At 34.3% G+C, this 13,632-nt stretch overlaps 1 protein-coding gene across 2 annotated transcripts in view; it reads right to left on the reverse strand.

The window, feature by feature from the left end:
* Positions 1-734: 734 nt before the first annotated feature.
* LOC149787882 (monoacylglycerol lipase abhd6-A-like) overlaps positions 735-13,632 on the reverse strand; it is a 35,413-nt gene continuing 22,515 nt past the window's right edge. For both annotated transcript variants that reach the window (XM_089974125.1, XM_089974126.1), the window contains exons 8-9: positions 10,333-10,433; positions 735-7,531 (exon numbers count right to left, since the gene is read on the reverse strand). In XM_089974125.1, coding sequence (XP_089830251.1) covers positions 7,343-7,531; positions 10,333-10,433 — 290 coding nt within the window. In that variant the 3' untranslated portion in view covers positions 735-7,342. The remainder of the gene's footprint in view (positions 7,532-10,332; positions 10,434-13,632) is intronic.

Below are 13,632 nucleotides of genomic sequence, written 5' to 3' on the forward strand. Positions count from 1 at the left end.
AGGATCAATTATTTGCAATTAAGAGCATCTGTATAATCTTTTACTTGAACCAATGTCCACATAACTGCTTCTGGCAGCATTAGTATTAATGCAATGAAGGAAAAACTGAAATCACACTTCCAATGATATGTAAAACAGGTTATAGAGATAATGTGTGGGGAAAAGGACGACATCACAGGTGAAAATCAATACACTGAATCAGTGGACTTCCAAACATTAAAACTTGAGCCAATTCATGTGAATTAATTGGATATATGCAGTTCATGGGAAATTTTTTTGCAATATTGGATCTAATTACCCAAGGCTTTGAGAAAGCTGTACATGTGTTATTCTACTATTTTGGGATTATGTACACGACAAACCCATGTGTGTATCAGATGACTGGATTGACATCTTTATTATGTGGTTTTGTCCAGATGTCAGTGAACAGTGTGCTTAAGGACTGTGTTTTAATTAGTGCAATAACAGTCCTTGTGTTTCAAGCAATAGTTTTGATATTTTACTGTCTTGTTTTTCAATTGGTTCAAAACATGCTTTCAGGCAGATTTAAATTCAATTAGGAAAGTTTGCTAACTATAATAAGAACCAAAATTCTTGGCATTTATTTTTGTGTGTTGATTCTTCATTAGATGGATCATGTGAAAGAGAATAAAGTGTTTACTTCATAAATGTGTTCTTCGACAGCAATTTCACCTGAATGAAAGAAAGATATAAATAAGCATTAAACAGAAATGTCACAGATCATTCATTATTTATTCTTTCACAATACTAGTACTTAAAATAGTTTTCTCTTCCTCTCTCTACCCTTACTCATCTCACAATACAATGATTTAGGCTGAGTACAAGCAACAATTAATGGATACTCAATAGATAATGTGGACTGGAACAATTTAAAATTCTTTATAATTTGTTTATATTTTTTCAAATGGGTTAAAGTAAAACAAGCACATTTAAAAAATAACACTTTATGATGGTGATAAAGATGAATTAACAAAAAGCTGAAATTTTTTATTGCTTGGAATGAATTACTGTAGTTGGAAAATGAAGGGAGGTGATTCCTGTATCACATGAGACTCATTCTTCATTGGGGCTTTAAATTTGTGTTCTAGATCTAGCATCACTATATCCATGAAAATTAGTATACAGTGAAAAAGAAAACCCTACAGTAAAATAAAAAATGCTGCTTAAAAAACTCAATGTCAACAGAGTATAATTAACTGTGAGGTTTATCCATTTTCAAAATTTTTCATTATAAAATGGAGTTGAGCAGGTGGTCACAGGTTACCTTGGCTTCTCTGGCAGGAGTCATTATATTGTAATAATGCTATACAAGTCCTGAATAGAAAGACTATGACAACCTACTTTTAGTAAGAAACACCTTTATCACAAGATATACCCAAACTAAAAATGCAGACAACAGTTAAAAAGGTACAGCAATTACAACCTTGATAAACTTTTAAAGCAATATTTTAAAGACATTAGAGAACATGTCAAAGTGCCCAAAAGTCTGTATGAGACATCATTATCACCAATATGTATATACACTGCATATTTAGTCTCCAATCTTATTAACATCAGATCTCCATTGTCCTACATGAAGATCTGACAGTGGCTGCTTTGGGATCTTGCTCTGTTGACCTTTGAATTAGCCAATGGAAATGCAGCTTTCAGAAATCTGAAAGTGAATCAAATTACTCAGCACACATTGATCTCTCTGTCATAATGCTCAGTCTCCCAAATGCAAAGATATAAGACTTAATCTGACTGGCTAATAAAAATAGCAATTATGGAAATAACATAAGGTTACCAGAACAAGACCCCTAGGTAGTCAGTGTCAGATCTTCAAGTAGAACAGTGAAGATCTGATATTAATCTGATTTAGTCTCTGATACAAGAGTTATACCCTTGAGAGAGAAGACAGACTAAAGCATATAAATAAAGAAAAATGTAATTCCATGTAAGGCATACCCCTTTTTGAATATAGGGTACAACTAGGTATGTACCAGTCCCCTTGCCAACATAAGTATGCTTTGACTAGACTGCAATGTAGAGAACTGATTTGGGGGGGTGGGATAAAATATGGTAGATGTATGAAAACATGTGAATGGTAGCAGTTTATAAGCATTAGTGAAAGTGAATTACAGAGTAAAATGTGAGCAAGCATGAGAATTAGTGTGGTGAAAAATATGGAATGAGGAAAGAACTTAGCTGTATGCCGATTTGGTCATGTTATGACAGGATTCCTGAAGTATATTTCTTGATGTAATGCAGTGTACTACTTGTACTGTATTTCCATTTTTTCATAAGATCTGGGATATTAACATGTCAAATTTTAAGGATTTGCAAGGCTTTCAGTGTGGAAAGGGAATTCTTTTTTTGGAGGGATATGATTCAATATAGTTCAAGGATCTGAGTGATTTCTGCAGTCAAAATGGAGGCTTTTGGTAACCATCTTGTATGTTTGAATTTTTAACATAGCTTTATCAATTTGAATCATATCACTATGTGGTCTGCAGTGGGGCAGGTTAATGTGATGTCTAGCACTGGGGCAATATACAGCAGACAGGGGGTATCATGTCCCATCCAGTCACATTATCCTGATACCTGACTGAACAGTCCTAGCACTAACTTCTTAATGCTGAGTGACAAGCAAGTACCATTTCTAAAGGTCTTTGGTATGATTCGGCCATGGTTTGAACTCTTGACCTCCTACAGGTAACCATCTTGAAATTGTGACAGGATGCTGCAGTAGCAGCTTCAACCTGGTCTCCATATTGTGAACCATCAGTATCCTATCTACAGATCTATATATGATGTATGGCCTGATTTCATTACAGCTACACTGAGACACAAGGATTGGCAGAGGACGATTTTTAATGGCAAAAATCCATCATTTTCTAGAGTTTAGATGACCATGGGGGTAATTTGAGACATGAGAATTTTTCAGTATTGGCAATATTAATGTTTGCTTCTTCAAGATGAGACTGAATTCATATGCCAAAGATGGAATGAAATTTAGTTTCTGATCAAACACAGATTGGTATTTAGGCCTAAAGATGACATTGTATTCATGATTAAATAGATTAGAATAGTACAGTTTTGAGCCAATTTAATTGGAGAAAAAGTAATGGTTCATTTGCCTCAGCAGAAAGACTAATGAAAGGGAAATTTTAAATGCTCCAATAGTCTCTGACTTGTATAATGAATCAAGCACCTGCAGGTAAGATTTGCAAGCTGATACATACACAATGGAACACAGTCAAGTTTAGGTCTTACTAAAGTCCCGTACAGCAGAGTAAAACCATTTGGTCTGCTTACCAATCTGCAATTTGCATCTGGCAAGATTCACATTTGATTCAGGACTTTTCAGACTTGTCCCTGAGATATATAATATAAAAAATGAAAAATGGGTTTACTATAGAAATTATGTCTTTAAAATTTGGTCTCTTCTATGACTGACATTACAGAACCATCAAGACTGAGTTTTAGGTCATAATGAATTGTATATAACTGGTTGAAACATAATTTTTAGAAAAGAAAACTTTAAAATATTTTCTTTTGACCATTTTTTAATTCTGTCGAGGCATATCTGCCACTGACATTCAACAATATGCATGCTTTTTATTTGTAACAGAATAAATAGCTATCAATGAAAACTGATCAAACAGTTCCAAGATGGAGGTATTTCACTACACTATTTACTTTGATGCTGAAATGAATGACAGCTAATATGACCACTCTGAAATACACCCATATTTAAGGAAAAGTTTCAGAAAGGTTGGGACCTACCTTAAATCCTGAAATTCCTATCTTTTAAGCAGTTTGACACAAAGGTTGGGAAGCAGCCCCTTTGACCATGGCCATATTCAATAAACCAACTCCATGTAAAAAAATATGGCAACTACATGTTCATATCAATGCTTCCTTTAATAATGGTTTCAAGTCCAACTAGAAGGTCAATCATATTTCCCTGTTACATGATTTCTGTTATGCATACATGTTCAAAGTTTCATTAGTAATAGATGAATCAGGGTCCAAAAAGGTATGGAAGTCAAAATGACAAAATATTGGGGGGGGGGATCACTAAATTTTTAATCTACAGACAATAGTGATCTACTTTTGGTAAGGCAGGGTAGTGCTTATGCATTCATATACAATGCTTGATGAGTGTGCATTTAACAGGACCTGTGATGGGGTCCTCGATATGAAGAATGTACTCAACGAATACCTACAAACACAAAAGTCATCCAAGCATAATAAACAGGTCAAAGTAAAAATAATGGATGACTTACACTCCCAAAGATACATATATATGAAACGTTTGAGGAGTCCAAATGCAACTGTATCTAAGCTATGGATGATGTGATGTAATGTACAAGCGAGTAAAATGCTATTTACTCATTTAACTCTGTTGGCAAGGGGATAATAAAATGTATGCATTTAGCTGTATGCAGATATCAACTGACCAATACTGTAAAAATCTCCTGCTTTTACTCTCGCACCAACTTTCTACGAGACTATTCTTAATGTGAAGAACATATCAAAACATACAGACATTTAAAATGATCCAAATAAAATAAATATATAGACAATAAAAGTGGAATGCCCTGAAACTGAGGATACAATCAGGTATCGAGTATACAACTTTTGATCTGAAACAACATTATATTTTAAAGTAATATATCAAGCAATAGTGTAAAAATAAAATAAAAATTTATATCACAATTTACATGAAATTTCATCATGGAAATGAAAACGGATGCAAATACTGTTCAAACCTTCATTGTTTTAGAGTGAAGATTAAACTTCTGCCATCCAAGAATCTACTACCAATACTGTAATGTTGTCCAACTTCAGTCAACTAATTCTGACACTTCAATCAAGGGATTATTTTCTTCAATAAAATCAACCGCATGTAAAAAATAATATCAATGAAGAGAAAAATGACAATATTATGTGGATGCTGAATGTTACAGCTGTTATTCTGATTATTCAATCTTTTATACTGGGCTTAAAAAAAGGACCAAAGTAACTTTTGCATAGTCAGCTGTACAAAGGCAGGAAGACAGGCAAAGTAAAAAATCCCCCAAATGGCAATGTGTGAATGCAGTTCTAGAAGAATTCTTTTCCATCTGAAACTCCGATAATGAAAGAGAAGGTGCAGACCAAATCTCTTCCAACCAGCCAAATGCAGGCACTGCATTGGTTTGTAGAAGTACACTTTGACATAAAATTCACCCAATAATAATGGGACTGGGTAATGTATTCAACTGAGACATTATCACTGTTGCTGCATGCACTTTGAAAGAAACAGCTGTGTCACACCTTTGCATTAATGTGGGCTCAACAAAAGTAAGAAATGGACACGTACATTCTAAGAGAACAACAATTTGATGATTTACTTTACAAAAATGCCTTGTGTGTACTTAGAATTCATGTGGTTTTGAAAATAATTAAAAGTCTTTTTCACTGCCACTTACATTTCTAGATAGATCACTTCCGTCCGATCCTGGTGTCATTTTTCTTTCAATCTTAGATCATTTTACATTAGTACTGTGCAACTGTGGATTGTAATGAAATCCATAAAAAAGTAATTGTGGCAGTTGCTCATTAGTTATCATCCAAGATTTACAATAAAGAGGGCATGTTTTTGAATTCTACCATTGGATCAGCCTGGGTCAGTTACTGCGGTGTTTCCTTGGGCAAGGCACTTTACTTCCATCAGTCTCAACAACAGATAACCTACTTATGTTGCTGTGCACAAAACAACAAACACTACAGAAATAAACTGAAGGCATAAATTGAAGGCATAAAATCATCTTACTATACAGTGGATTTTTTTTAAAGTAGAGAAATCTAAGTGATTTTTATGGCCTCAAAGAGATATTAAGAAAATAAATCCTACATAATTTACTACACTAACTATGTCACTAACTGCTTACATTTTTATATCAATGCAAAATACATGCTTCAAGATATTAAAACGAACTAAAAAATTCTGCATACATATATGTATATATATGTATATATTATAAATTCAACAACCAGAAAAGAGATTATCCCTTTATTTTTGGATGTTTCACAGGACTCAGAGTGATATATTATTAATAAAGATCCCATCTTGTAGTAATAAAATATTATACAATGTGAGGGAAAACATTTCCTTTTTCTAATAGTATAATGTACATTTTTAACCTCCAGTATATCTACCAATTCAAATAAAATTCTCATTTTTACTTGAGATTCTACTCAGACTAGGACTGAAATCTAAAGCAGAAAGGTCTTAGGTGAAACAAATACACTGAGCATGACTATCATTGGTGTAATTTGTTGTGAAGAGTGCAGATAAATTATACAATATTTCATCTTGCATATTTCTAAGTAAATTATATTTGTGAAGACATGATTGGACATGTACAAAACTGAAGTCAAAACCTAAAATTAAGAACTTTCAGTGTACAATAATTACCCAATTACTTGTAGAAAAAATTAAAATTGAAGAATGCAAAATAAAAATGTTACTTCCATACACATGCAAAAGATACTAACCCCGTAAAAAAGTAATTTTTAGAAATGATTTTAAATGTATCGCCTCAATCTTTTTTTATGCATAGAAATATCTGAAATACAATAAAAAAAATTTGTTTAGGATACTTCATTCAACATGGCAGTTTAATCTAAAACTAGAAAACTTTTTGAACAGATGTCTTAAAACTGACTGGCCTTGACCCCAAAGATTTGAAGAAGCTACCAAATTATATGTGTAAGCTTTTGTTCTGCCAAATCTCTAGAGCAGTGTTGCATCTTGAGTGTGGAATTATGGGAGTCACACAACTTTCTGTCCTATGTAACCCTAACAAATCTGGACTCTTATTCACTCACTGAGTGTACTTTTTTGTCATGGAAAAATATGACAACTAATATTCTTTAGTGCACATCTGTCTACATATGCTGACTCTTGCAAAGACAAAATTGAAAGAAAAAAAAACAAAAGGTAATAAAACTGTCAGATGACAGTTTATTTCTATTTTAGAAAACCATTTTTCTCAATCATAACATTTGGGGTTTGTAGAAATCTGTAGAGTTACAGTTCCTATAATGAAATCAAAGAATTACTGACATCCATGAGACAAAAAATGAATATTAGAACTTCTCGAAATTAGGATGTTTTCAAAGAACTCAATTTTTCTCATACTTAGTATGACAAATAAATCTGCAAAAATTCAAATGACTTTTGCTGCAAGATGTGTATGAATTTGGCAAGAAGCAAAGACAAAATATACTTAATCTGTTCAAGTTTCTTAAGTATTAAAATTTTTCAGTATTAGCTTCTTTCTTCATGTCACTTTCCACATTTACCACAAGTCTCACTTTCCAAAGACATGATCATTTCTCTGAATCCACTGATAGCCTTTATCAAGGATCCTGGTCTGTCTGTGGTTATTGAATGCCCACAATGTGGAATTATATCCACTTTAACACAATTGGGGAGCTTTTCTTTTAACAAAGAGACACCAGATACATCTATCACCTGAAAAATATTAAAATAGGATGATATTATAACTTTCAACTTGAAAAATGATTTTTGTTTTAAAATAAAGTTATTTATATTCTCTGGTACAGGTAAGATAAAGTACATGTACCCTTACATGGTCAGACTTATTAAGACTGGTTTCAGGCATGTTCAGGGTTGGCACTGGCTTTAAAAAAGTTGTCAACCAAAAAATTGGCAACTTCAATATTTTGTCATCGATTTTCAAAAAATGTAGCCATTTTCATAATACAGAACAACCCATTTATCTTGACATCATTGGGACCAAGGTAATATTGTCGACATAAGCGGATGTTTTGACAAGTGTTGGGGTGGGAGCTGAAAAAAAATGAAATTTCACATACAGTTTAAATTTTTAAGAGGTGACCTATCGTTAGTGACTAGGATTTTCAAAGAACAAAAATAACCAATGGAAATTTTGATTAAATGAAGTAAAAACTAGGAAGAAGTATATTTGTATATTGACAACTTACATTTGTGTAGCACATTCCACAATGTTTTAAGTATGTGCATGTATATGAAAAATGCATGATTTCGAGTATTAGATCATATGTTACAAAATTCATGTACAGTCATATCCCTTTAAAAAAAACACATGTATACCAAAAAAATGGTAGTCCTCGTTTGATCTATACCCCATTGTCGATAAACACGTCACTAAACAATTCACTCCGATATTCATTGTCCGCCAGTAGCACATGGCTTTATAGTTGGTTCACATGCTACATGTACATGTACTTAACTTGGCCTGGATTTTGGTAAGCCAAAGACAACTATCATCTTGCCCAGGCTACCAACTGGATGAGGCTATTCAAAGGGAAATGAAAAAACGTGAACAAATTAAGAAGTTTGAGAAATATCCTTGCAAGATGTCCCACCCTCAGTTCCCCTGCCAGCCAGATATCTATAGTTTCAAAAGATTGTTAATGTAATATGCGTCTTATGCCACCATTGGTAGTGATTGTAAGCATAAACTTTTTTCTTGCAAACAGGAAACTGTCATGGCACAATACATGTGTGCCAATCACTATGGAAAATGGAACAATTGATCAGATTCCATTGCTTTTATTTGAGTTTGGTGTTGACATACTTTGATGAAAGGTCCTCTGTATTTATTTAACATTGTAGTCCACTTGCTTTGCATGTATTATTGAAGCCACCACTAAAAGGCCATCTTTGGAGGACCAAACAAACGCCCAGTTGTTATTGCGACAGCAACATGAAATAACTGTAGAACATTGATTGGGACATAATTTTGTTTTTCAGAACAATCAGTGCTTCATATGTAACCAGTTTTCCTTTAAGTTTCAGCAAAACTACTTGTTCTGCTACATTTATTGAAACAAAGAATTAGCCGTTGTTGGGTCAATTGTAGTCTTTCCTGTTCCTCCCTTCACAAATGGTCGATTGTAGATTGTAGCATGGCTATTTGAGTTATAACACAGCATACAGTACTAAGGCCAGACATCAACATAAGTGGATTACGATATAACAAATCACTGTTAAGATCATTTGTCAATATCAACAAAGGATTGGTGCATGTAACAATAGATTCCAGTGCATTTTATATCAAAGTTTGTGTCCTTTCATGGTGCCTTTGAATTTCTCCATTCCAAATCCAAGATTGTATATACAAGTTTTACCAGCCAAAAATGTTGTCACCAAAAAAATCGTCAGATGGTATTATTTTATCACCAGTAAGGGAAAAAAATCACAATCTGTGACACTGTCGAAGCCCAGGGAGATCCCTGTAGTGTTCTTTTGCCACGAATGGTTTTCAGATATCAGACTTTCATTGCCACTTTAATTTTCTGTTTATTTCAGGAATGCTGGTTCAGGGACATGTCATGTGAATGGAAGATAAGTCTAGGTAAAGATGATGGTGAGTCAAGGTGTAGTCACTTATGTACATTACAATGCTGCCCAAAATAGTATATTTGTACAAGACTTAGATTTGTACCACACAAGACTGCAAGTTTTTATTGTAGTATTTTGTAATAGAAAAGGCTGAATCTGTTTTAAAATTAACTGATATAGGATCAGTAATGTAAAAGCAACAATTCAGTATGGTTTGTACAATTAAAATAATTTACAAGCAATAAAAAGAGCTTTCATGCATAACGATGCATTAACCTTCTTTGCTACTGCACTTTTTTGTTGGATAAGGCTTGACCAATCTTGGATAATCAATTAATGTGCCACATGACATTATGATATCTTGACAAAACCAAGATATTTTAAATCAGCAAAAACAGATTTCAACCAGTTAATTGGTCATTTTACTGAAAGTCACCAATACTTGACCAAAGTATTAATCAGAACAGTACTAGCAAATACAGACATTTTTGTCCAGCCTAGGAACTTCATATGCATGTATTTTTTTTGGTATTTTATTGTAGCATATCTATTATCTGAATTACTTACCACAATGCAAAATGGGTGGCATATTAGAATGTTTAAAAGTCTGTAGTGTAAAGGAATCAGTTTAACATAGATAATATATGATTAAGTCACCTTCCCTGCACCTTATTTGTTTTATTGCTGATATCTAAACTTACAAGGATCCTCATGAGACTCTTCCACGTACAGTGATTTTTTGTTTGTTCTACTGATAACTTCTAACAAACTTAACCAATCCAGATCTGCCAGCAAAGTATTTAAGAGAATGTGAAATCAATATACCTATATGCTAGAAAAAAACTGGATTATCCCTTCTGGGCCTGAAAAATAATTTTATGTTTCAGGGAAAAATTAATAGAGATAAACAAGAAGCAACTTGCCTGATCATTTTCTCCCCAAATGACTTGAGTAGGTGCTTTGATTTTATGAGCAAAGCTTTCCAGGAGGCAGTGGTTATCTGGATCCACAAGCGTTTTGAACACTGGAATGAACAAAAAGTTTCAGAAAAAAAGATTAAAATGGTGTAATTAGTACGACTCTATTAAGCAAATCCAGTCCAGCCACTTCCTCATTTTTGTATGACATTCCATTATGAAGTAGCAATAAACAAGCTTTTCAAGATGGCCAACATGGTGGCCATGCTGGATGTAAGATCAGCACCTTTTTCATTTAGGACCAGCTTGATATCATATGAAGTGTTTAGGAGAACCCCCCTCCACCGATATGACTATCTATTCAGGAGTACCATAATCACAAGACTTTCAAGATGGCCATTGTGGTGGCCATCTTGGACATAAGATTGGAACCATTTTCAACTAAGACCAACTACGTGTGTGTGTGATTTGGATTTTTAATGTAGCTTTAAAAAAAATTCAGTCATATCGCTACGATGTTAGCAGTGTAGCAGTTTATAGTGATGTCTAGCACTGGGCATCATGCCGAGGACATGTAGCATGATGTCCCACCCAGTCACATTATCCTGACACCAGGCTGACCAGTCCTAAATCTAACCTCTTAATGCTGAAAGCCAAGCGAGGCAGCTGTTAGTACAATTTTTTATAAGTCTTTGGTATGACTCGACCAGAGTTGAACCCGTGACCTCCCGCATCTGAGGCAGATGGTCTAACCACTAGGCCACCGGAGTGGTCAAGACCAACTAGATATCATAAAAAATCTTTTGGTGACAACCCCTTGTCAGTAAGACCATCTATCCAGGAGGAGTAGTTCTAAAATGCTTTTCAAGCACTGAAGATCAGAATGGTACTATTTTCATTTAGGACCAACTAGACGTCATTAAAAGTCTTTGGTGAAATCACCATGTCAATATGACTGTACAGGAGCAGCAATAACAATACTTTCAACATGGCTGCCATAGCGGCCATACTGACTAGCAATGAAATGATTCATCAATATATTGATGCACTGATACTTTTGCTGATACAAAAGACAGAAAATCGATACAAACAATAATTACCAGGACCCTGAGTGGCCAAGTGGTCTAAAGCACTCACTGTTACTGATCACTGTCATCTCAAGTCTTTTCTGCGTGGGTTTGAGTCTCAGGCTCAGCAAACGTGGGTACATGAGAAAGCTTGCCAGTAGCTTCTCATGGGTCGGTGGTTCTTCACGGGGTTTTCCAGTGTTCTTCCTCCACCAGTTATACTGGCCACCAGGTATAGCCTATCTTGTGCTGAAAAATGGCGTTAAAACACACAACAACAACAATACCTACCATGTGGAAGATATTTTAGCCATCACCAGTTGTCAATAATTATTATTAGTTTGCCTTATTATTCTTTAAAATTAGAATTCCTCTGAAACAGCATCTGCAGTAACAGGCACTCAGTTTTAATAGTAAAAATGAAAAGGACTATTGAGAATACTCGCTCGCTGTCAATAAATTAAAACAATGTGGCATGGTTCAGAATTTGACCCCCTCCATTCCATGCTAATTATCTTAACCCAGAAGCATGTTCAGCATATACTATACATTCCAAATGTGTTCCACATGTATAATGAAATACTTTGCTCATAATTTAATAACCACTATTACATGAAGTTACTATATTGACATACTTTTGTTGATTTGAAAGCTACACTACTGTGTGTCACACTGTAAAATGTTACACTGAATTCTCATTGGTTATTGCTTATTCCAGTCCAGGTTAAACAATAACCACCAAACAGAAATTAATGTAGCTTATTCCCTGCATGACAAACAGGAAGTATTGGCAAAGCCATAGAGAAACTTTGTGCAGAAGTCATAAATTGATATGTAAAGTACTTAAACAGAGATGTTGTCAAGGTGTGCAACTGCATGAATTGTGCAAAATTTGTACGAATTCACGCACTTGGTGAACAATGATGCACAAGAACTCCACAATTTTGTTAAAAGACCCACATATGAAAATGTACTTGGTGAAGCATACAATTTTTATTTAACCATTCTTGTCATGACATTTGTTTACTTTACACATCTGGGTACTTCATGCATATCATGACTGGTTGTTAAACTAAATCTGATTGGCACATGGTGCCCAGGAATAAGCATTATGATGGCATAGTTTAAACTTCCATGAAGGAAGTCTAACAAATGCGTGTTTAAAATATGGGCTACCTAGAAAACCCAAAATGTCTGATTTCTGGTGTGGTTTATTACAATTTTGTTCAGCAAAAACTGGCTGATGGTAGCGATGACGACAGTAATTTTTAAAGTTATGAAGTACATCGGATTACTGCAGCTGGGAATGTGTTAATGGAGATACCAGTGAGTGTTTTTGAGCTGTAAATGATGTTAAATACGAGTCAGATGTACATGTTTGATAGACAAAAATATACGGCATGACAGTCAGTCTCCCTTTCCATGGTATTTCGAAATTAAATGTAGAAAGGGCAGAATTCTGAGCCTAATTAAAATAGTTAATTTAAAAGTATACTGCAATTTTCATTCTTTTCATTTAATTTAGCCTGGCTGATCATATGCTACAAAACCATATATCCATATTAGGGTTATGATAAACTGAATAAATAAGGGTAAAAAAAAATGAAATTAAGTAAAGATGTTTATTTGAACACCCTGTCTGTACACGCAGACTATGGCATTGATGATTAAAAACTCCAATATAGCATTATGGAAGAGATAAGAAATCTGGCACAGTAGTCAGTAAATCACCAAGTCAACAAAGTTTATTTTAATGAAAATTCCTATTTTGGACCAGATGTATCCAAATGATAATATCTGTGAGCTCTGGAAAATTGTACATAACAGTCATAAAGATCAGTTTCCCAACATATTCAAGCTGCCAAAGCTAGCTATGTATATTGCCCCTTCAGAACGAAGCAGAGAACAATAATCATACACAGATAAGGAACAGAGTATGCACATAAATAATTAACAGATTATACAACCAGAGGTGACATTTTTTAAAGATGTTGATTTCAGTGGAGCTGGAAAAAAGCGAGACAGGTATTGAAGTGTTAGGTAAATATTGAGCTATGGCTGTTTCTTCCTCTTCCTCCTCTGCTGCCACTCCCCCATTATTTTGTTGACAAAGGGAGAGGTCTGCCTAAAGATAAAATCCTGTCAGTATCTCTCCTTAAAAATGTATACATGGAGAACACATTTGGAATTTTTCTTTTTATGCAGATATATTTAACCAGCAAATGAAGATGGCCTAAAA

The sequence above is a fragment of the Sinohyriopsis cumingii genome, chromosome 11 (genome assembly GCF_028554795.1).
Source record: "Sinohyriopsis cumingii isolate HCF-2022 chromosome 11, ASM2855479v2, whole genome shotgun sequence".
In the NCBI taxonomy this organism is placed as follows: domain Eukaryota; kingdom Metazoa; phylum Mollusca; class Bivalvia; order Unionida; family Unionidae; genus Sinohyriopsis; species Sinohyriopsis cumingii.